The following is a 24,614-nucleotide window of genomic DNA, read 5'->3' as shown; positions in this document are numbered from 1 at the left end:
AAAATAACCAAAATCACAAAGATAACTTTAAAAACCAGGGATGGATAAAATTCATTTGAGTGAAGGACTAAACATCACCTGTGGAATGTGGACACAGGTGTTTTCTGTCCCTGAGGACAGTTTTAATAGTCCTGTGTCTGTAATCAGTCACAAATGTTTGGCGTAGTGGATGAAAAGCTTGGGTAAGATCCTCTTCACGGCGTGCTCTCCAATCCCCTCGTTTGTCTCGGAGTACGGCGGCTTTAATTAGCCACGGGCAACGCTTCGTTGGTTTCACAGCAATTGACGATTTAAAACAACCACGGCTGGATTTATTTTCAGACCTCCACGGGGTGAAATTACTTGGCACGGACGGATGAAGAGAGCAGGAAGCAGAATTACTGTTAAAGTGGAAAGCTGCCATTGGGAGGATAATCAAGCACGCAGACTGATGGTTAGTAACCATAGTTTAAACCAGTAGTTTAAACCAGTTCACACCATCAGATGTATTCACCGAGCATACCAATAAAAGCCTTTCGTTTTCCCTTCAGGACATTGTTATGCTACCTGACTGTAAACAGACTGGGAGACGTTGCGAAACCACAAAGGAGTCACAGATGTGACGGATTGTTCAGGAACAACCAAGACAAGGTCGTCGCTGGCACTTTGAAAAGGTGTAAATATCTCCGCCTTGTTGCTGCGCCACAGGAGAGCCAATTTAGAGGCATCCAAGCTGTTAAGGATTCACCTGCAGCCCTGTGTCCAACTGACTGAATGTAAATGTGTGGTGCAGCAGGGTCACCCACAACAAAGGAAAACAGGACAGGACAACAAAAGGACGACTGGAAAACGATCCACTTAGGAGAACAACACAGGCCTATAACAACCTACAAACAATCACTAAGAAGGGATGTGTTTCTTACATTTTGTTTGCAGAGAACGTTCATGTTTTTGAGAACAGGCTCAAGACCCACCTTTTCAAATTAGCTTTTAACAAATTTAGTCATTTTAGGATTGTTATCTTTCATGTTACCTTTTAAACTACATTACCCCAACTTTTGGGCATGTGGGCTTCTTGGGCGCCACGTTTCCTGCAGACTTCACTGGTGAATGACGTTGACATGCACGTTGTGTAACTTGCATAAGCTATGCACTGTGCAGAATTACGTCATTTGTGCACACTGCAATCAATTGTTTTCCTAAAAGGCAAACGATACCAAGGAATTGAACACCTGGAACCGGTTCTAAACAAGAACCGGTTATCAATTCCCATCCCTAGTTTTGCTCAAAGTAAAGGTTTTACAAATAATGTTTTGGAACTATATTAGCGCTGGGCGATATGGACCAAAATGTACTGGTATATCTCAACATTTTTTTCTCAAAATGGCAATATACGATTGTTATGGCTGGTGCCTCATGGCCTCTCAGCCTGCCCTTCCGCCTCTCTCCTAACACACCTGATTCACATCAGCAATCAGGTAGGAGAAGGAGGAGGAGCTTATAAAGGGCTGAGAGGACCAGATGGAGGGAGGCACAACATCTGACCAGCAGCAGACATGTGAGGAGAGTTCTTGAGCTCCCGCTGGAGATGTTTGTAAGTTTGTTATTTTAGTTTGGACTGGAGCTTTCTGGTAGTCCTGTTTTCGTGTTCCGGTAGTTTAGTCTTTTGTATGTTTTTGTAGTTTAGAGGGTGGATGCTGGGACGACGGCCCTGTATAGGGTTGGCCCAGTGTCCTCCCTATTTTTGTTCAGTTTGGCCAGGATCTCCAGTCCCTTCGAGTTTGTTCTGTTGCTACTTTTAGGATTTTGTTAATAAATACTTTTGATAAACCTTTGATTTCTCTGTGGCGTCTTGTTTATGTTGCGGCCCCTCAAGCCTTGACCTGGCGTCCTGGAGCGGGTCGTAACAACGTTATTAATCTCGATATTTTTAACTCAATAAAATTATACCAAAAAGACAAATCTGAATTAAATTTGCTAATTAAAAATGCCACACAGGTACATTTATTAACAAACAGCTGCAAAACGTGCCACTTTTGGCCTAACCCTAACCCATAATCTTGGGTGATTTCTGCATAACTATCAGGTTTACGTAAACTCTCTGAAGCATAGAAAGCGTTAAATTAACACTAGTCGACTCTATTAACTCTATTCAACATTTTTAGGACAAATTCAGGAAGTTGAATAGCCTGTAAAATCATCTAAACAGGAAAGATGATGAAACTAAAATGCAACCAAAGTGTAAAGTGACACTGAAATGGGTAAATTTAGAAAATTCGGACGCCCTAAAAACCCCAGATATTGGCTCAGTTTTGGACATTCTCCATGTACAGTTGCTACTCCACAATGGTTTTGCCTTTCCATTGTCCTACAGTAGGTACTTGTGGGGCAGAAATGTTGTGTAGATAACTACAGGTCACTGATTAGTAGAGATGTAACGATTAATCGTAAGGCAGTTAAAAATCGATTCATAGGTATCACGGTTCACATCGATGCTCTGAAAATTGAATCGCAGTACTTTTTTTTTTAAACAGCAGAGGGCGCTCTATCTATTTATCCCTTCTCTTGTCCAGCAGTGTAGGCGGTGGGCGGAATCTGCTACTACTTTCTTTCTGGCCGCCTTCTACTCCTAAACATTTTCATAAATGATTCCTTACCTCTCTAGCACTGAAAGAATATCTGTAAAATTACGTGAATATCTGTAAAAGTCATGTTTTTCTATTAGCTCTGTCTGCTAGCATAGCATCTCTTCTTTACTGCAAGAATATCTGCATGCCCTCGGCTGGTCCAAACAAATATCTGACGTAAATACATTCCAATGACTGTTTTTTTAAGTCCAATTGTTAAGGCACAAAATACATTTTCAGTTTCACTTTTAAAAAGAAAACAAACCATTATGCAGTTTTGCATTGTTTACTATAGAACCAGAATTTAAATTAATAGGCTTCTTCTTCATTTGTATTATTCCTTTATTTATTTCTTTCAAGATTTATTTTTAGTTAAATTGCATTGTTTTGAATTGTTTATCAAGGGATTCTTATGACAATGAAAAATAAAAGGAAAATAGTACAGTATTTTCTAGTATTTTCCCCCCCCAAAAAATAAAGGAATATTTTTCAGTCATCATTTGTCTACAGTCCCATTTTGTAAAATAAATCGTGAGAGAATCGTATTGTGAACCCAGTATCGTGAATCAAATCGTATCGGGAGTTGAGTGAATCGTTACATCCCCACTGATTAGTGCAGCGTTAATCGCTGATGCTTCATTTTCTTCATCAAGCACAAATAAAGGCAGAAAAGTTACTCAGTAGTGATAAAGTCTAGACTTTTGATGGACATAATTGGTTCAATATACCGACACCAATAAACTCATTGATTAGTTCATGTTATTCTTTAAGGTTCCTGTGCTCTGACGTGTCTAGCCTATGGTAGGATTTTAAATAGAAAAGCAAAGCCAGCTGAGGAAATATTTACCGTAGGCAGCATTTATTGTTTGGAAAACCTGCTCCTTCCTTCCCAACAAGATATAATGAACATCTAAATCCCCTGTGTGGGGGCGTTAATGTGTGTTTTTCAAGTACTTTGTAATAAAGCACATTTCTGTTGTGCTTCAGGCGACACAACCAGGACATCAGTCTGAATCAGAAAACCATAAAACACGACCAGAGGAGCCAACAGCAGCAGAGCTGAACTCATCTTCATCTGTCATTAGCATCCACTGAATCACCAAAGTGTTCCTCTGCCTCCTTAGAATGTTTGGAGACTTCATTTACCTTTTTCACAGACATCCCACATCTTTACTACTGTCATATTTATAAAAACAATTAAGGAAGTGAAACCAAAGCAAGAAGAATATATCGATAATCAACTCATGCCTTGTATTAACTACATACAGTAGGTCTGTTTAGATGAACAAAGAAAACACCTTAAAACAGGAAGTCTATGCTAGGCCCAACCCCCCATCGCAACACTTCATTTGTATTATTTTTAAAAAAAATACAAATTTGGAATATTGTTTTTTGAATCTTGTAAAAATACCTATTGATAACTAATAATTTTATAACAGTAATAGCACTATTAATAAAGTGATTTTTCATGATCAAAGTTGAGCTGCTGTTGTTTCAAAGGGACCTACCTGGATAAATAAAGGTTCTAAATAAAAGGTTAAAAATAAAGGTTAAAAACAAATACATTATTGAGTGATGGTGAGTTCCAAACCAGACCAAACTAGAATGTTTTCACTAAACACCTTTTATTTCACCTGAGCCATTTAAGCCAACATGAAGCCATTTATCCCAGCAACAATTACAAAATAGCATGATTATATAATTTAAATGAGGATATGATCAGGCATAAATGGCAGAGGTTTTATTTACCTGACCCTGGCCTTGTCTCTCCAGGTCCACCACACACATGTCCACAATAGGTCCGAGGTTGGTGAACGTCTCCATCACGGCGACATAAGAGCCCTGATCGTTGCTGTCCACGTTCAGCTGAACACAAACAAAGACTCCTCATCAGAAACACACACACAAACAAATAAAACAGACAATACATGATTCCAATTTCAATCCAAACTAAAACCAAAAGTGAATATTTTTATACTGTGTAGTGCAATATCATCAAAAAACATCAAACATTTATTTTATTGCTTAGCTGTGACTATCATGGGGGAAGCTAAACAGATATTAAAATAGAAAGCAGTTACACCCTAGTAGGGGGGAGGAGAACATGGGAACGATTGAAACTAAGCTATTTTAGTCGTGATAGTATAATTTATACTCTATTGTGCAGTCTGCTGAAATCTGACAACTTTACGTTTTGTAGTAAAACAATAAAAATTATTTCATTCAGATAAAATGTGTTATAAACACTTCAGTACAGAATCATCTGTCTATGAATATCTGTATCTGTTCAACTGCAAAGTAAAGCACTGGTTAAAGTTAAACCAAGTCTGCAATAACTAAAATCATTAAAAGTCTGTAAATTATTTATATTTTCGCATGTTTTATGTATAACTAAGTATCAGTGTTTGCCTTTGTCTGTTTTATGTTGGGGACTGGGTCTGCAAATTAGCCTTTGCTAGATGGCCCATGGACATTTTTTTTTTTTTTTAAATGTAACAATGCTCTCTGTTCTGTCCCTCCGTAATAAACTCATAAATAAAATATTGTGACAACATTTCTATAAACCCATAGTTTCAATTGACAAAACTATAAAATAAAACTAATGTGGACAATTTAAACTTTATTTGTATTGAAACAAAAAGAACCAACACTGAAATAATCACAAAATAATGTTTATGGTTGGATGTGATCAACTTTGAGCATGCAAACAGGATTTTATTAATAATAATATTGATAATAATAGATACATTACAATATAACAAAAATTGTAATAAAATCAAGAAATAAAAGCAGCACAGATGAAACAGTGCTGCTTGTTACATATGGTTTTTCATTTAGATTTGATGTTTGTGATGCATCTGGTGGCAGTGGTTTCCAGTCAACATGCTGCTACTAGTGCTGTTTACCTTCACCAACTGGGAATCTCCCAGTCTGGATCCCACAAACACCACCCCGTTGTCCAGGTAGGTCAAACACTCTGCGATGGAAGTCTGAGTGAAAATAGACAGAGACGTTTCTCTGTTTAGAGCAGAAGCTGCAGATTTAAACACGATGACACCCACATTCTCCTACAGTGGAGGCGTCTGTGAAGCTCCAATCATTTCTCACACTGACAGATTTATGCTTGTTTGTGTGTTTGCTTGTGACGGGTAAACAGAATACTGAACACTTTCTGCATTTCTCGCTGAAATCTACTTCCAGGAGATGAGACTGAACAACGGTGATACTTCATTAGAGAAGACTTTTCTGCTGCAAAAACAACAACCATCAAACAAAAACTGACACACATACAATTGACTGGTTTTAGTCGATACTACAACAAATCAAGCCGCTACAGAATGGAAAAAGCAGAACAAAATAAATCCTATAATTCCTTTAATGCCATTATAAGTTACAGTAAGAATTGTAAAATGCTGCAAGTAATGTGTAATAACATAATTAACAAGTTCGGATGAACTACGGCCAAGGTCGCTGAACGTCTCTGCGCCAAATAGCACGTATCACGTTCAGTCAAATGACTCGGTTCCACCAAGTAAAAAGGACTCTGAGAAGCTCTCAACATACGCTCATAGAATATCTACGTCAAATTACAGCCTGAGTCAATGAGCATTAACAGAGTAGTCGTCATTTCAGCCCCATATGGAGTTATAGGCACCATTCATTAGGGATGTAACGATTAATCGTAAGGCAGTTAAAAATCGATTCATAGGTACCACGGTTCACATCGATGCTCTGAAAATTGAATCGCAGTACTTTTTTTAACCAGCAGAGGGCGCTATATATTAATCCTTCCAGAAGCGGACGTGACGGGCGGAATCTGCTACTATTTTCTTTCTGGTCGCCATTTACTGTTAAACATGCTCATAAATGATTCTTTACTTCTTTAGCACTGAAAGAATATCTGTAATATTACGTGAATATCTGTAAAAGTCAGGTTTTCCTATTAACTCTGTCTGCTAGCATAGCGTCTCTTCTTCACTGGTGGAATAACTGCATGCCAACCGACCACTGGGTTACCAGCGCCCTCTGCTGGTCTAAACAAATATCTGACGTAAATACAGTAAAATGACTGTTTTTTTTTTTTTAAAAGTCCAATTGTTAAGGCACAAAATACATTTTCAGTTGCACTTTTAAAAAGAATAAGAACTATTATGCAGTTTTGAATTGTTTATTATAGAACCAGTTTCTTCATTTGTATCATTCCTTTATTTATTTCATTCAAGATTTATTTTTAGTTAAATTGCATCATTTTGAATAGTTTATCAAGGGATTCTTTTGACAATGAAAAATAAAAGGAAAATAGTATAGTATTTTCCCCAAAAAAATAAAGGAATATTTTTCAGTCATTTGTCAACATTCCCATTTTGTAAAATAAATCGTGAGAAAATCGTATCGTGAACCCAGTATCGTGAATCGAATCGAATCGTATCGGGAGTTGAGTGAATCGTTACATCCCTACCATTCATATATTGTATGTCAATTATTCGGTAAAATGATTTTCAATGTGTAAATGCTTACTGAAGCAATTTCTAGCGTTGATTAATTCAATTTAATTTGTGTTTGTCAGGAACCTGTTTACACTTAAAGTTGGTAAAAATAGTTTAATTTTATACATTATAATTTCTTTAGAAACTGTATGTCTATTAAACTTCTGTTTGTATTTCACTGATTTTAAAGTTTTGTTTTATGTAATATTTACAGGCTGTTAATGACTAAATAAACCAATAGTTTTCCTACAGTTGTCTTTTTCCATACCCTCCCTATCTGTGCAACAATGAAGTACAGCCTGCACTATCTGCACTTAGAAAAACACATTTTAAAGGATGAAAAAGCAACATTGTTTGTTTTTAATCAGACCTGATCAGAGAGAGCACAATCTTCACTGAAATACACTAACATCTTTTTTCTTCTGGCTCCCTCTGGAGACGTTTAAAAATGTTTAAAGTGTAAAACCTAACGCTGTTTTTAAAGCAAACTGTGAGCTTTCATCAGTACGACAGCTCTCAGGGAAACGTTTACCTTTACACTTTGCTCGACACGTCATTAAAGGAAGAATCCACGCACTAAAGCCTTTCTGATGTTCAACATGAGTTCACGACACCAGAGCTTCACAAAACTATCACGTCTACATCGACTCTAAACAGAAGACGTGACAACGAGTAACTCATAGAGAGGTGGGTTCATTTTTCATTTCAGCTTTTAACAAGAGCAAACAACTATTAGACTGTGCGTGTGTGTGTGTAAGAATCCATTAAAGAGTCAGCAGATACAAAGAAGAGGAATGAGTTAGAGAGAGAGAGAGAGAGAGAACCAATAAAAGAGTGCAGATGGCTGTGGACGGATGGATGGATGTACATACATGTGGATGGATGGACAGACAATTGGACGAATGGATGGATGGATGCATGCATGCACATGTGAACGGATGAAAGGAAAGATGCACGTGTGGACGAATGAATGGCTGTACGTACAGCTGAACAGATGGATCGATGGATTTACATGTGGATGATGGATGGATGGATGCATGCCCATGTGGACAGATGGATGACTGTATCTACATGTGGATGGATGGATGGATGGATGTACGTACGGACAGACATGTGGATGGACATATGGGTATGGTTTTACATGGAACAAATGGATGGATGTGGGTGGATGGATGGACAGAAGTGTGGATAGATGGATGTACATGTGGATGGATGGATGGATGGATGGATGGATGAATAGATGTACGTACGAATGGACATGTGAATGGAGGTATGTATGGATGGATGGACAGATATGTGGATGGATTTACATGTGAACATATGGATGGATAAATGGATGGATGGATGGATGTACATGCGTACAGACATGAGGATGGAGGTATGTATGGATGGATTTACATGTGAATGGATGGATGGATAAATAAATGTGAGAGTAAATTTAAATAATGAATGACAGATGATGGATGACTGTATATGTGGATGGATGAATGGATGGATGGCTGTGTGAAAAAGTGAATAGATGGATGGAAAAATGCACCTCTCCCAGCAGCTCGACGTGCAGGTCTTTGAGAGCCACAGTTCCATCCATCAGCTCCTCCTTCTCCAGCAGCAACATGAACAGACGTCCGTCCATGTCCCCCAGCAGGTAGCGAGAGCCGTTAGGGTCCACCCTGTTGTGGCACACAATGGTGCATTGCTGCAACACACACACAACACACACACAAGCACATCAAAACCAGCTCAAAGAGAGAGAGAATCAACACTCCTATGATCAACAGGTGCTTCAATTCCCTTGGTCATCAGGTTATTTGGTGATCATCAGGCGACAGCTTTGCATTCAGTTTTGTTAGAGATGAACGATATGATCAGTCGATATTTGCAATAAGATGTAACTTAGGATGTTAGGCGTAAAAGTAGGCGTAACCATTTAATTCCATGGAGATTTATTTATAATGCAGACATGGGGAGCTTCTATCATAGTGGGCGGGGCCACAAACATGTGATTGTATCTGATCCGAGGGTCACATGATCAAAATTTATGTCAGCATTAAGAATAACTGGTCCCATTAGACTAATGTAACTATTGAGAATATTACACCTAAATATACTGAATGATTAAATCATCAGCTTTATCTCGTTTAATAAGAAACCAGAGATATATTTATTAACCATAACTTTATGTAACTCATTATCAGATAAATGAAACAAAATTCAGCAACAGTAAAAACACTAATGGAGTTATTTGTGCTTTTATTTTTAGAAAATTTTATTTCAAATGAGGAATTAAATGAATTACATACAATAACACTAAGAGTGACCCACATGCACAAATATATTCCATAAAATATCAGCTCATGAACTCTTTGAGTCAGCAGTTATTGTAGCCTTTTTAAATGTGTCTAAATTCACTCGTTCATTCATTTATTTGTGTTTGTAAGGAACCCGTTTACATTAAGTTTTTTTTTTTTTTTAATTCATAAATTTTTATTTATTGTTATCGTGATAAAAATCAGAAATTATTAGGATAATTTTTAGTCAATATTGCCCATCCCCAGTCACTATGTTCCAATGCCAGTATAAAAGAACCACCGGGACACTAGACAATCAGTGTGGAGCAATTTGGCTCTGAAAGCCCTTCGGAGACGATCGAACCAAAGAAGGCCAGGACAAAGCCAACATGGAACCAAAAGAGCCAGGAGCATTGGTTTATAACCTGTGGTCTACCACTGTGTCTACCGTGGTCAGATACAGTTCATGTGAGAACCAACAAAGAGTTGTGAAATTTGTGTGAACCTGGCTTAGCCTTTTCAAAGGGCAGAAAAAAAAAAAAAAAACAAGCAACAAGAGTAAAAAAAACGTTGAAACTAAAAAGGCTTAATTTTTAATTTAAAAAAAAGTATTTAATAGTAAATGAATAAATAGTTAATTCACTATTGTTATGTTTTAAATTATATAAATTCTAAATGTTCAGATTCTTTAAAACACTTACATATTTGTTTTGATGCTTTCACTGTGAACATTTTGGATTATTGATATTTTAAGGGTATAAAAAAAAATATTTTAAAAAATCACCTGGGGAAGTTAAACGAGCGTTGGTGAAGTTAGCAGTGTGAACAAAAGAGAAGACGTGGATAACAATAGTCATAATTGGAGTTGGTTGTAAAGCCCTGCAGTGAGACGTTGACGACTCTACTTACGTCTCTGTACCAGCAGAGACTATTTCTCACTTGATTGAGCATTTACAAAACCCATTTTGTGTGAGCATGCTTTGTTGGAAACACTTTTACTTTCACAGCTTCTTACAACTCTGTCGGTCCCTTCAACACGACGGCAGATGAAGGCAACATTATGACGGCTGAGAGCCAACTGGTGTTGCTATGAGAGCCCAAGGCCCAATCACACTGAGAGGAAATGTACTTTTTCTTCTTCTTTTAATGAAAAATTCAACTATTTTCCAACATTACAAACAGACATTGGTTAGATCAACAATAGACTACGTTCAAAACTCAAAAAGACAGATAACACCAACAGAGTCGTCACTGGAAATAAGAACTTGTTTTCATCGACTTATCTGGTTAAATAAAAGTAAATTAAAAAGATCAGCATCCCATTCTAAAAACAGGAGCTACAAATCAATCACTGTTATTAAATATCAATAGTAATGACAATTATATTAAATAAAATGTTAAATTTGAAAAAGAAAAAAATAAATAAATGAAATAAAGATAGAAAAACATTTGAAAATTTAAAAAATATATATTAAAAGTTATGAAGGTGTAAAGTTATAAGGCATACAATCTAAAAAAAAAAATAAAAGTGTCAAAAATGACTTGATATGATGGTGTATTTCCAATCAATAATTAATTTTATCAATGACTAGACATTTCAGGCGACCTCATTTCATTTCCAGGTGACACCAAGGTTGAAAAACCCTGGTTTAAGGTCATTTATCTATATTTTACATTAAAGAAAGGATACCCGTACATGCTTTTGGTGTTTTGGTGAAACTGGTGTCCATTTTGACTCATGACTGACCTTTGAAAACAACTAGCTAACACTCAGACAGAGTCACAGCTAACACGAGGTACCAGTTGAAGTATAACTGCAATAATACACAGAGTGTCTCAGAATGTTACTCAGTCAACTACTTAATGAAGATTTTGGCAAACTAGTCAATACTCCATATTGGACAATAAACAAATTAATCTATCACATAGTAGAACCATACCTGTACTAATCAATATTTGAGATAAATAAGTGATAAGACTTAAGTAATTGAGTCTTCAGGGAGTTCTGAGAGGAATAATGAAGGTTTCCATGGGAACGGCGCCAACTCATGGTCTGCATTGGTAACATTATGATCATTATCATTCTGCACCATGAAATGTCAACATGTGCTGCTGGTGTGGAGTAAATTATAGTGTGCTGTGCATTGATTGGTGGAGGTGTTGACAAATCAATGCAGCTGTCCACTCAACGAGTGCAGGAATTATGGGTAAATTACAGCTTCTACTGATTGTCTGCAGGTAAAGTGTTTCAAACGTCAATGAATTGTTTCGTCTGAAAACAGTCGGAATTTTAACGCCTCGAAAATGAAATGAGAAAAAAAAACGTATTGAGATCGTCAAAGCATGAAGGGAAAAAGAGGAAGTTTAATGAAACCATGACCTTAAGAGTGAGAAATTTTTATGTATTTTTCACCCATTCTCAACCTTGAGGTCGCCAGATGCCTTCAAGAAACTAAGAATTTTTTTTTAACAATTTGAGCCCATTTTTGCTTTTTTAAATTATTTTTTTTTACCCTTTTTCTGCAACTACACCAAATTTGCCATATTTGAACCTATTTTTCATCACTTTTTCTTGCCATATTTATGCTACTTTTAATGCATTTTTGCTACATTGCTCTCATTTCTGACACTTCATACATTTTCAGCACTTATAAACCCTTACCACCACTGACTATTCTTCTGCTACACTGTGAAGGCGGGCACATTCTTCTCTGCTCCCACTCTCCTCTCTATCTGCCCTTGCTGCTTGTTTTGTCTTCTGTCTTGTGGATCTAACAGGAGACTCTCTGCACTTCATCCAAAAACCAAAACTAAGGAATTGGTCAGCTGGTCTCTCAATGCAATCGATCAAATTTTTACGACAGAAAGACCGGGCAGGGGTGAGCCCACGTGTCTGGACGGAACGTTTGCGGCCGGATACATGATGGATTTCTAGAATAAGTGGAAGGTTGTGTGTCTGTCGATGCTTTCCGTGAAGTACGTGGAGGACATCTACATGATTAGATTTATGGTAGCAGGGATGCTGCTGATTGGAGCGGGAAACTTTTCTAGTTTTCTGTTTTCCTCCCCAATAGGGAAGTCAGTGCCCATGGTGACCAACAGTTCTCCCGTTCTTGTCCTCCCACGTTATATGTGATTGTCTTCACATCTTTCTTTGGACAGGATGAAACTGAAATGTTTAAACAGCACTTTCTGATTTTTATCTGTGAAAAGCGCTTTATAAATAAAATGAACTTACTTACTTATCCACCTGTCACATATATTGACTCATTATTGTCACTTTTTACCATATTTCATGATTAGCTTTGCCAATTTAACCACATTCACCATTCGTCATGATATTGTTCCAATATTGACACTTTGAACCGGTTTTTTCTGTCTATATTTAAATAATATTAGCCTGCCTGTCAACCATCTTTCCCCATTTTTATTGAAAAGACTTTTAGATTTCTCCCATAACCTAAGACACACGTGTGTTTATTTTGTTGGGGTGAGTGTGCGCTGTCGTTTTGTTTTTACGTGAGCAGGTAGAGAAGATGGTGCTTGGTTAAGTGACAGAATCTGTCACTCAAACCCTCGATTAGAAGATGAGAGGATGATATTTCACATTTTAATGACTGACTGTTTTCAGTCCAACCAGGAGAGCTGGAAGTTTGCACGTCGTCTGTGGCTGTCAAACAGACGTCAAATGGGACGAAAACACAGAGGAAGTGAGGAGTGTTAGTCCATGTGCAGCTCAGCTGTATTTGTTGTTCCGTTAAACAATGAGGAAAGCTGGTCATTTTTAATTCTTTAAGTACATTTTACATGGCAACAATCATGAACAAATGATGAGTGAACCCTCCTGTCAGTCACACTGTCTCTGTGTGGGAAGGCGGGGCACCTGGCGCACCACAGAGTGCAGCATGAGAGGCACGTGAGGAGTAGAGGGAGAGATTTGGAGGAATAAACAACAATAGAATTGGTTTTTAAGCTGAAAGCAACAGCAGATGTGTGGGAACACTTTGGATTTAAGCCAAATAACCGCAGTGATGATGGACCACAGAATATAAATGAGCCGGAAAGTCGCATTTGTTTCAAAACAGTTCACGCTGAAAGCGGCAACACGACAAACTTGCACCTTCACCTCAAACACAACCACACGTTACAGTTTTCCCAGCTGGGAAAAAAAAACATCTACCAAAGAGGCAGAGGGGCCGTCAACGTCTTCCTGACAGTCCACCATCACTGGGGCGTTTATGAAGCAAACTAAATATAAACGTGACAGTGTCAAATAGTGCGCATTCACAGACAGTGTAGAGACTTTATACGTTATTTATTGTTTCAGTGGTTTTTATTCAAGTACATTTTTGTTTATAAAGGTCCTAACTGGATTGGCAGTTTTGCCTGTTAAATATCTTAATGTCTGAGCCTAATGTTTAATATTATTACTAAAGTTCAATTTATTTTACAGACACTTTATACTTTATTTACTGTTTCAGTTGTGTGTGGTTTTTATTCAAGTACATTTTTGTTCACAAAGACTGACAGTCCATTTTATTGATTGTTTTTGGTTGTTTTGATTATTTATTTTGGATATTTACAATGTCTTTTTTCATTATACAATTCCAATTTTGAATATTCTTAAGAAATAAAAGTTTATTTATCTTTAAAAGGGTGTACTTGTATTATTATACCATTATAATCATATTAGTTGAAAAATGGTATCAAAACGCCAATATTATCATTTATCACAATAATTTCAGGGACAATTTATCGTCCAGCAAAATTTGTTATTGTGACTGGCCTAATTGTAGCCAAACATATTTCATTTTGCATCAAAATTTTATCAAATTAAAAAAAGAAGGAAAATTGGAGGAACTTTGTTAACTCACTAAGTACCCTGACGAGATATCTCATCATTTCAAATCCAAACGCTCAGCGCCATTGACGAGAAACTCGTCATTTGCGTTTTTTCACGGGGATTACTAGAAAACACCCTGGCGGAGGTCCCTCATCAATATCTAAGCTGTGGGATGTTGTAGTGACCAACGGTGCCCTGACGATGGCAGCGGTGCACCTTTAGATGAGAGATTAGCCACTGATGCTACTATTAGCTGGGTGGGAGACGGAGGAACGAGTGAGATTATGGCGCTACAAAGTGATATTGTGACGTATCCAGCAGATCACAGCACCACATACTAACACAGAACATGTGTGGACCTGAGTGGATTATTGATAATGTTGTGATCGTGAAATAAAACCATCAACTAACTGGGCCAAACGGGTCATTGCTGCGTGTCGGGAGGAAGAGGAAGTTACGTCTGTGTGCAGACTGGCGGGAGGGAACGTTGGAGGAATGCCAAAATAAAGTAAGAAATCCATTCAACTCTGACATAGATAGCAAAATAATAATAATTTTGCCATCAAAAGCCCGGTCTCAGTGTTTTTTTTTAATGTTTTCTATAAGGAAACAATGTTCAGATGTTAGAGTTGTCACGAAAGCAAAAAAATAGCTTTAAAGTCAGGTTTTTTTTTAGAAAAAGGCTGTTTTCTATTCAATGGCTGATTACAAAGGAACAGAACGAGCCAGAAAACAAATGGGTTTTTTTTTTTCATGACAGTAGAGGCTTCACTCTTTCAGAATCTGGTGTCAGATTTCAGATAGTCATAGTAGAAATTATTCTGTGGGTCTTTAAAATCGGTCAAAATGCTCAAAAAACGGCTGGCACTGAGGGGGGTAGAAAATTTGAAAATGGCTGGCACTGAATGAGTTAAATACTCTTAGTGAAAAATCCAGAAATGTAATGTTTTTAAATTAGTACAAATAATTTCAACTTTTTATTTCAGCTTTTTTAGATGAATGTTGCCGCAAATCGAGGTAAAGACATGAGAGGCAGTTTGCTCAAATTGTAACAGGATTTTCTATAAAACATTGCATTATTTTTGGGAAACTTGTAAAATATAGCAAAAATATTTGTGATTAAACACAAAAGTCTCAGCGCCTATTCAGGCACAGCAACGTTCTACCGAGTTCACGCTGTGTATAAGGCTTTTAGTATTCAGCGTTTCTATGGCAACCCTCATTAAAAGACACCAACTTTAGTTGAACTTAATTGAATAAACCTTCCCGGATATTTTGGCTTCAATGTGACATTTTAAAAGGCATAAATCTTTTCATTTAGAGCAGAAATTGAAGGAGAATGCGACTCCTCAGCTTGAATAATAACATCTGTTATGGTTGTAATAGTGATGCATGAAGTCACAATGTGAGAGTAATTTGAAACGATGCTTATCATGAATATTTCTGCCAGTAAAGTTAATATTTCTCTCCAAATGTAGAAAAAGCAGCCTTGGAGAGTCTATCAGTGCCATTCCAGTCGTAAAAAGCCTAAAGTGGTCATTAAACAAACGCTGTGAACGCTACATTAAACTCTGGATTTGAAATAAACTAAAATAATAACAATGCAAGAGGAAAGCACGCCCACAGAGCTTTTTCAGAGCAAAATTGTGCTTGTTAACTTTGTTAATTATAGGCCCACAAACAATATTTGATTAGCCGACAACTGTAGAGAGTGAGTCTGAATGAGATACACAAATCATCAGCAATGCATGGTCTGATAATGTCAGAGCCATTTAGGCAACAGACAAATAAACCTATTAATTAGGTCCAAAACAGACAGAGGAGAGAATGAAATGAGATGAGTCACAAATAAACCAGAAGAATCCAAGAGTGGAGCTTTTTTCTGTGTTCTTTACCTTGATGGTGGGCGGTGCAATGGCCAGATACTTGTCTCCATTATGGTAGGTGATGGATTCTTGTCCTATGATTATAGCGCCACCAAATGGCTCCGGCACTGAAACACACAAACACAAACAAACACACAAACACACAAACACACACACACACACACACACACACGAGAGTTAATGCTGTGCGTGGACAGGAATGGAAAACACTGGTTTCATGGTTCCTACAGTATTAGTCAAGATAAATTCAAGACTTTTTATTGCCATTTGAACTTAAATTTAAGGCCAACTTCACAGTAAACATAATCGGTGGGTAAAAAAATCCACATCAATTACATAGAGTTTTTTTTCAAATGTCTAGTGCAGACGTGCAACTGGTGGCCCCCAAAGTACTGTAAACAGAAAAATACACAAAATGACAGTAAAATACACAATTAAAAAAAAAAAAAAAGACTAAAAAAAATCTAAATCACTCCAAATACACAAGATAACAACAAAAATATAAAAAATTAAAATCATTAAGAAAAATCTTTGTTGGACAGGCAATTTTCATTAAATTCACCTTTTCCCATGTTGATTATACATTTTTTTAAAAAACGACTTAACATTTATTTTGAAATGTGAGACTAATTACTATCAGTAAATCATACTTATTATGTGTTAACTTTTGAAACATTGATTTAAGACATTTTAATGACAATTAAGGCCTTATTTTTAGATTCATGAATATATAAAAAAAAAAAAAAAAAACAATAATGTGATTCTGCTCTGAATGTCAAAATTAATTTCTGTGATTGCAACCATGTCGGAAATGAACTGAATAAATAAAATAAATTTTTAAAAAAAATGCCTTTTAAGACTTTTTAAAGATCCGCGGGAACCCTGAGGTTTATTAATTAAAAATGCTCAGATCCAGGCCCAGTATCAGACTGTTGAATACTTGTGATCGACTAAATATCAGTTTATCAGTTAAACCCCACATGAAGACTGGTGCACATGTGGCTCCAGGTTTAACTTTGTGAAGATCCAAAAGTAAACACAAAAGATGACTCTAGAAATACACAAAATGGCTAAAAACATAAAGAAACCAGGCAAGACCTGTATTCACAAGGCGAATACGTATTTGGTAATTGAAAATTGAAATAACTGGCAAAAATAACAACCTGTATCTGGATTTGTTGACAAGTTTGTTCTTTTTACTAATTAAATTGAAGGTAATAATTGCAGAAAAAACAGAAGACTGACCATGACTTTAAATATGACCTTGAGTGAAGGTCAAGGTCACACATTGAAAGGAAATGTTGTTCAATGGTACCAGTCTGAGCACTATATCTCATATTGTGGCCAAGTTATAGGGAAAAAGTATTATTTTGTTTTTTTTTTGTGATGTCATGAACTTTGACCCCTACCGATCTTTTCGCTGGTAGGTCATACAGCTTCAGTCCAATCAATTAAAATACTCCACTTCAAATGAGCTTTTTATAAATGTAACCATCAAATTTGTACGATAAATATTCATAGAGATATGGAACATTTTGCTTTTTGACACTTGATGCAACCTTGACATTTTGGCTCCAAAAAAGGTCGACTGCACATCCTTGACATTGTTCCTATGAGATGACATACGTGTCATTAGTGCTGTATTAATAACCTAGGAGGAGTTCCGGGACTCCTACGAGAACAATGTATTTGGCAATTTTCAAATGCCAAATACAATGACAGAAAACACACAAATTGACAACACCAATACAACTAAAATAATCAAAAACTACTGCAAAACACACAGGATAAATACCAACATAGCAGAACAAACAAATACACATAATGAGAGCAGAGGGGTGTTCCATAAAGCGGGTTATGTTCAAACTGAGTATGTTCTAGCTCAAATGAGACAAACTGAGTATTCCATAAAAAACAGTATTTGAGGTTTATTTTCCCAAACTCGCCTGTTTGGGTGTGTCTGTAGACGGGACACTGAGTGTTTGGGCTCGCCCTGCAGTAAGAAAGGAGCAAATCACCCTCTAACTAACGATTGAGGTAATCAATGAAAAAAACACTTTGGGCATGTGTATGAAGCATTAATAGCACTTTGATGATGTTTAAAGCACAGAGAAGTCGATTTAGCGTAACATGGGCCCTTTAAATGAAAGACACTGAGAGGTTGATCTGCATTAAAACACCTACTGACGTCTGTAGTAAAGTTCCCTGGATACAAATATGTAGCAAATGTAAAGGTGAAAAATGTCAATTTACCATGGCAGCTCGAGTAAATAATCTCTGCTCCATTGATGATGGCTTTTTATCACGTGCATGCACGTAAGTAACCCAAGCTTTACATACTCGGGGTTGATTGACCCACTTCATACCAGCTGTAACGAAATCAGACACCCAGAGTTGCACATTGTGGGGTATGTTGACCCAGAGTTTATGGATAGACTCAGAGTTTGTTGAACCTCCTTTATGGAATACACCTCAGATTTTACAAAATGACCAAGTATGAAAAACGGAAACAAAATTACACAAAATGATTAAAAAAAAACAAACAAAAAAAACAACATGCAACAATATGATTACAAAAACACCAAAAAATGAGAAATGAATTACAAAACAAGAACAAAAATACAAACACTGAATCCTGTGTTAATGCTCCGATTGGTTGTTATTCTAAATGCTGACATAAAAGCTGCTCATATGACCCTGAGATAAGACACATTTTTGTGGCCCCACTGTGATAAAAAGATGCCCATCTTTGAGTTAAACAGATGCTGTTAAATCTGCTTTGTTGGATGATTTGGTTCTAGTTTGTAGATCAAGGCTAATTTCAGTGAAGAAAAGTCCGAAACTTGGTTTGTTTGAGCAAAGAAAAATTGTTTTAAGACTTTGATTTGTCTTTACTTCCTTTCACATTTCCCTTTTCAAAGCTCTTAATGCACAGGAAACAGGAGTTAGAAAATATGCTGAAAAAATCTTTATATTTACACTTTATGCACCAGTTTAAATGAAATAAAAAAAATAAATAAATGTGACTGCCATGTCAATGTTTACTACAAACACAAAATCCCACTAGAATTTTGTGTTCATCGATTGTTGTGGGTCGCAGACTTTTACGTTTTGAAGTTAACGTTTGATTTTATTTTGTAGGACTTTGTTCCTCAGCTGCCACCCAATCACCACAACATGTGACAGACCAAACCGTGTTATTTTGGAGTTCCTACAACATGTAAATACAGCTTCTCCTCCTCAATGCTCCACGTCTGCAATAGAGCCGTTTTCACAATTTTTTTACTGTCTTTTTTATTGCTTTTATCACGCTGCAGTGAAGGCATAAGTTTATCAACTGTTCGTCACATTACGTTCAATTCCTGTTTGTTGAATCCACTCTTTCATACACACCAGCATCTCAGACATTTCAGTCCTGAGCCAACAAAGCCAAAGCATCCCAGGAAACCTCCTCTATCCAGACCAAAGCGGACTAAAGCGTTTTATTACCTGGGATGACCATGGAGGCCTCAGCCTCCACGTTCTCCTGCTTCCACGGACCCTTGTTGAACTCCTTCTCCCTCAGTGAAACCTCGTAGGTCTTCACGTGGCGTCCCTGAGGATCCTACCGCACAAAACCAAAATAATAAAAACATGACGAGATTGATTGGATGCAAGAATAAATAGAAGCAAACGTCACTTGTCCTGCACACGGTACCTGGTAGATGAAGCAGACAGTGGGAGCCTGGCAGCCGTACAGGAAGTGCACGTCGATGACCTGCAGCTCCTCCAGCCTGATGTTAAAGGCCTTGAGCTCCCGGTTGTCCCGGTCCAGAGGGATCACCTTAAACAGCCCATCATACAGACGCAGGCCGATCATACGACACTCTGGATCCACGATTCCAATGATCCCAGTCTCTGAAGGACGACCAATACGATCCTAGGGAGAGAAATACAACAATCTAAATTAACCTCTTAAGCTCCAGCCACTTCTCTCCGAAAATCACTATTCTAAGCTCCTTCATACCTAAATGGATAATTTTTTTACAGATGATGTGAATTTTTGGAAAATACGATACTGAGTGACAATAAATCATGTTTTAAATACAGAAATCTGTAGTCTGCCCGCCAAAAAAATTGAGATTTACATCAAATATAAAGTAAATTCTCATTAGCGAAGGCTATAAAAGCAGAAATAATTGATCTAATGTGTGGATATCAGCTGCAGCAAGTTTGGTGGTGATAATAAACAATAGGCCAAAGTTACGCATGTTTTTGCGCAAAAAAAGTTAAGGCTGAAGCCCACTTTGCAACAACTGTGCTAAAGTTTGGAAACAGGTGTGTAACTGTAATATGTCAGTCAAATTGATTCCAATCATTATTAGTCTTATGATTGACCACTAGATATTGCAATTTGGCTTGAAATAAACATGTATCCATTTTTATTCAGGTTTCTGCTGTGCCATGTGTAAACTCTTTTAAGCCGTTACGCATGTGTGTTATTCAGAAATGCTTCGACCATTCAGAATGATTGACACTGTGTTGTAAAGCTCAGAGCCAGTAGAAAGTGAAGATATAAAACACTATGGGGGTGGGCTTTAGCCCTGGCCAATCAGAGATGGGTAAAGGAAGGACCGGCCATGGCGGTGTATATCTGACGACACAATTTGGATTTATCAAAATATGGAGTTTTATGAACATTGGAGCAACTTTTGAATAAAAAAAAAACAACAAAGGTAAGACACTATTTGTTATCATTGCTGACTTTTTCCGCAGCGTATTTTCAAATTTCGTGATGTTGTTTTGGTACGCAACATACCCGAACTGTATATCAGTGGATTCAGCTCGGTCTGTAGTTTCACGTAGGCCCTTATTATATTTTATGACCCACAGCAGTGGAAAAATGCCGAGTTGTCGACTTTTCCCTCTTTGAACATAATGGCCTGGTGTGTGTGCTGTGGTCTTTTGTTCTATAGCTTCTATAGTTTCTTAGGATTACGGAGAGGTATAGAATGTGAGATTTCATTCATTAAGACAACATTAAGAGTCACAGAAGCTGGAGCTGCCTCTGCCGGCGGGTCCGTTGGGGCTGAAGAGGTTAACTGTTTACTCTGTTTACCAATGGTGTACAATCATTTGTAGGAAGTGTTACTAAGTCTCACCTGGACGTTGCCATGAGCACGAGTGATGATATCAATGCTTTCTCCGTTCTGCTTGTACTCCAGGATGCAAGCGTTGTATTTGGACGTGAGGATGAACAGCAGGTCTTTGCTCTCACCCTAAAACCATTTTAAATAAGAGGAATCTGTTGGCACTTGAAAAGATGACAACTATGATTGAGCAAGTAATAAAATGTATAACGGTAGAGATTGTCAGTGATAGAAAGAAAAATATCCTTGTTAGTTGTGTATATAGATCTCAGGAATCCAAGATGGATACTTTCAATAAAGGTAAGGAAGAACTATTCTCTAACTTAAATCACAAACAAGTGTTCATTTGTGGAGACTTCAACATGTACTTATTAAATGAAAGTAGCAGAGGTACCGCTGAATTTACACCATCACTGTTGATAATATCGTATTATTTTAATGTATAAACTCAAGCAGAAAAGTCAGGTAAACTTAATGTGTATTTTTATTGAAAATGTATTGCGTATTGAAAAGTTAACATGTGTTGGTTGGACTTTATTCAAATAAAATGTGAATACATTTGAAATTAAATGTTGTTACACCCCTACTATTGAGGCCACAAATGACTACATAAATGACACCCACCTTTGGCCTGAAGAGCTCCATCACAGCTATTTTGCCATACATTCCCACTTCTTTAACAGGCCTCAGTCCCTCTGCCGTCACCACGTAGATCTCCAGACGAGTGTTTTTGGCGATGAGCAGATTGAGGTCTTCAGCAGAGGTGAAGTGTCCTGTGAACACGACAGTGATTTTAAGTTGAAAAGGTTTCCAAACTCCACAAAAAAGTTAAACCATTTATTTTTTTCAAATTGTTTTAATAAAATAAAAAATGAAAATGGGAGGGTGGAGATACTTTGTCACTGTACAAGAAGGATTTCCAGATTAAAGACACTTTTTGAAAAAACAACATTAAAGAATCTTTTTCCCCCCACAATTTAATTCTATAAATGTTGATGTTTTCCAAAATTTTAAATTCACCAAATAGTTGTTTTACTCATTATTGAAGTCTGTTTGATAACATTTTATCACACAAATTTTGTATTTGGTTTCAGAAAGTTTTCCAAAATGTAATTGTCTGTCTTTCCAGAGGAAGGATACTTTAAATACATCATTATTAAAATCATAAAATTCCTTTGAGTATATTCAAAAAACAATAACAGCAAAAGTGAGAAAAGTGTCATCTTTTTCAAGAAAAATAACTTCAAATATATCAGAACTTTTAAGTAATTCACTTAGCATTTATTGTGCATATTAATTCCATACTCATCAATATGTTTACATTACTGTAGTTTAATGGTTCTTACTTTCTAAACAGCTTCCTGTAAAAATCCTGATGATGTAATGTGTAATTTCAACTTTGTATACATAAATTAAATAAATATCAACCTGATGATTTATCATTTCACCTATATTACTAATAGAGAAGTTAGAATTGATCAAATTCTACGCGTTTTACTTAATAATTTGCATATTTTACTAGTACAGTTCAATCTATCAACTAAAATAATAATCATTGCAACCATAAAACAGTTTTTACAGTGCATTTACATGAATATAATAAGTTATAGCTGTATAATGGTGGTATAACATGAGAATCCGTATGTCAGCATGAAAAACACCCTGTAGCACCAAACGTTACAAACAGCAAAAAAACACAGTGTCCATATAAAGTGACACAAACACATATCAATGTTAGGGGTGACGTTTAAAGGCTGGAAGACATTTTAATAAAGAGATCAGTATGTTAAGGCCTTTCTGCAGCGCGGGAGCTAACCCGTTAGCCTCCGAAAGCTAACGTTAAAAGTCGATGCGCAAACAGCGTGTTTTTTTTTACCTGTGACGCAGGCGTTCACCGCCGTGGGTTTCTGAGCTGTTACCACGTAGTTGTACGACATGGCTAAAAGTTACAAAACAGACAAACAAACCAAGCTGTGTATTTATAACCACACAACTGTTAAAATCATTGATAATAACAGCGGAAACAGTTCACTGGTGCTAAAATAGTGCAGAGCTTAGCACTGAGTTCACCCTGTAGCGACACCTGTGGTGAGGAGGAAAAACTACACCACACTTATTATTATTTTATTGAACCAATTAAGTCAGAAATATTAGCTGAAACTTGATATTCTGAAGAAAAGCCATACATCTTAAATTACAGCTCGAAACTGTAGACTGAATTATTTACTCAGTCTGAGATATAATAAAAAATAATACAATAAAATAAATACCATAAAACCTGCAATATACCAAGTACCTTGTAGAATGATTCTGTGATTTGTATATTATCTATATTTATATATTATTTCAACCCTGTTTGCTGGGTTTTTTCTATGCTGCTGCTGAATCTAATCTAATCTAATCTAATCTAAAAGCCAGAAATCCAAAATTAAATTGAGAATTCGGGGTAAAGAAAATCAAATTATTACAATATGGTTCTGAATTACAAGATCAACGCAAATTATTTATACTCTACATAGAAATTAGAGATTATAACATGGTGAAAGAAACACTATAAAAGATACAGACATGATTAAAAAGGAAAATAATAAAGTAAGCAAGCATAGAGAACAAAGACAACATAAAAACAAGAATAAGGATTAAACACAAGTGCAAATATGTATGTAAACATAACACAAATACACAAGAATATACAAGTATAGTGAGCCATCGACAAGCTACAGTATACAGTGTAGTGTGCTCACTAGAGTTTTAAAAGTTTTTCTTGTAACACATAAATAAAATACATGCTTGAAAGATTCATATAACATTTCTAAAAGGGGAACAAAGTGCAATGTTTAAAATGTGTCTGATAATCAACTCAAGTTTGAGATTAGAATTTAAAATCAATCAAATAAAGCTTATTTGAACAATTTCATACTTGTTATAATAATGATTTTGTATTTATTTTCCAAGATTTTATAAAAATAAAAATAAAATGTTTTTTACGAAGTATTTTTATTTTATTTCATAATGACTTTGCTTTATTTATTATTGTTATTAATAATAGTTGTACTTATATTCCTTCCATTTTAATGTGTTCCTTCCTTTCTACCACTGTCAGTCAAAGAACGGCCATGACTGGTGTCCAGGAAAACTAATCGATCTTAAAGGATCAAGCAGGTCCAACCCACTTGCTTTGATTGACAGATCAAATCATTCTGCTGAAAAACGACATAATGAAAGAAAAAATTGACTTTGTAAAATGTGTTTTTTATTTGATGAAACCTTGGAAAATAAATAAAAAGTGATTATTTAAAAAAAGTATGACACTGTTAAAATAATCATTATGACATATTTAATTATCATAAAATAATAATAATTAGATATTGAAGA

At 36.4% G+C, this 24,614-nt stretch overlaps 1 protein-coding gene across 1 annotated transcript in view; it reads right to left on the bottom strand.

Annotated features, from left to right (window-relative positions):
- ddb1 (damage-specific DNA binding protein 1) overlaps positions 1 to 23,299 on the bottom strand; it is a 59,666-nt gene extending 36,367 nt beyond the window's left edge. Inside the window, exons 1-9 of the mRNA XM_028437141.1 lie at positions 23,116 to 23,299; positions 21,864 to 22,012; positions 21,252 to 21,368; positions 19,808 to 20,029; positions 19,600 to 19,714; positions 16,120 to 16,217; positions 8,631 to 8,789; positions 5,513 to 5,596; positions 4,356 to 4,472 (exon numbers count right to left, since the gene is read on the bottom strand). Coding sequence (XP_028292942.1) covers positions 4,356 to 4,472; positions 5,513 to 5,596; positions 8,631 to 8,789; positions 16,120 to 16,217; positions 19,600 to 19,714; positions 19,808 to 20,029; positions 21,252 to 21,368; positions 21,864 to 22,012; positions 23,116 to 23,176 — 1,122 coding nt within the window. The 5' untranslated portion in view covers positions 23,177 to 23,299. The remainder of the gene's footprint in view (positions 1 to 4,355; positions 4,473 to 5,512; positions 5,597 to 8,630; positions 8,790 to 16,119; positions 16,218 to 19,599; positions 19,715 to 19,807; positions 20,030 to 21,251; positions 21,369 to 21,863; positions 22,013 to 23,115) is intronic.
- Between the last annotated feature and the right edge of the window lie 1,315 nt (positions 23,300 to 24,614).

The sequence above is a fragment of the Gouania willdenowi genome, chromosome 3 (assembly GCF_900634775.1).
Source record: "Gouania willdenowi chromosome 3, fGouWil2.1, whole genome shotgun sequence".
Taxonomy (NCBI): Eukaryota; Metazoa; Chordata; class Actinopteri; order Blenniiformes; family Gobiesocidae; genus Gouania; species Gouania willdenowi.
Note: the sequence above shows the minus strand (reverse complement) of the source record. Positions and strands in the feature narration are given on the sequence as shown.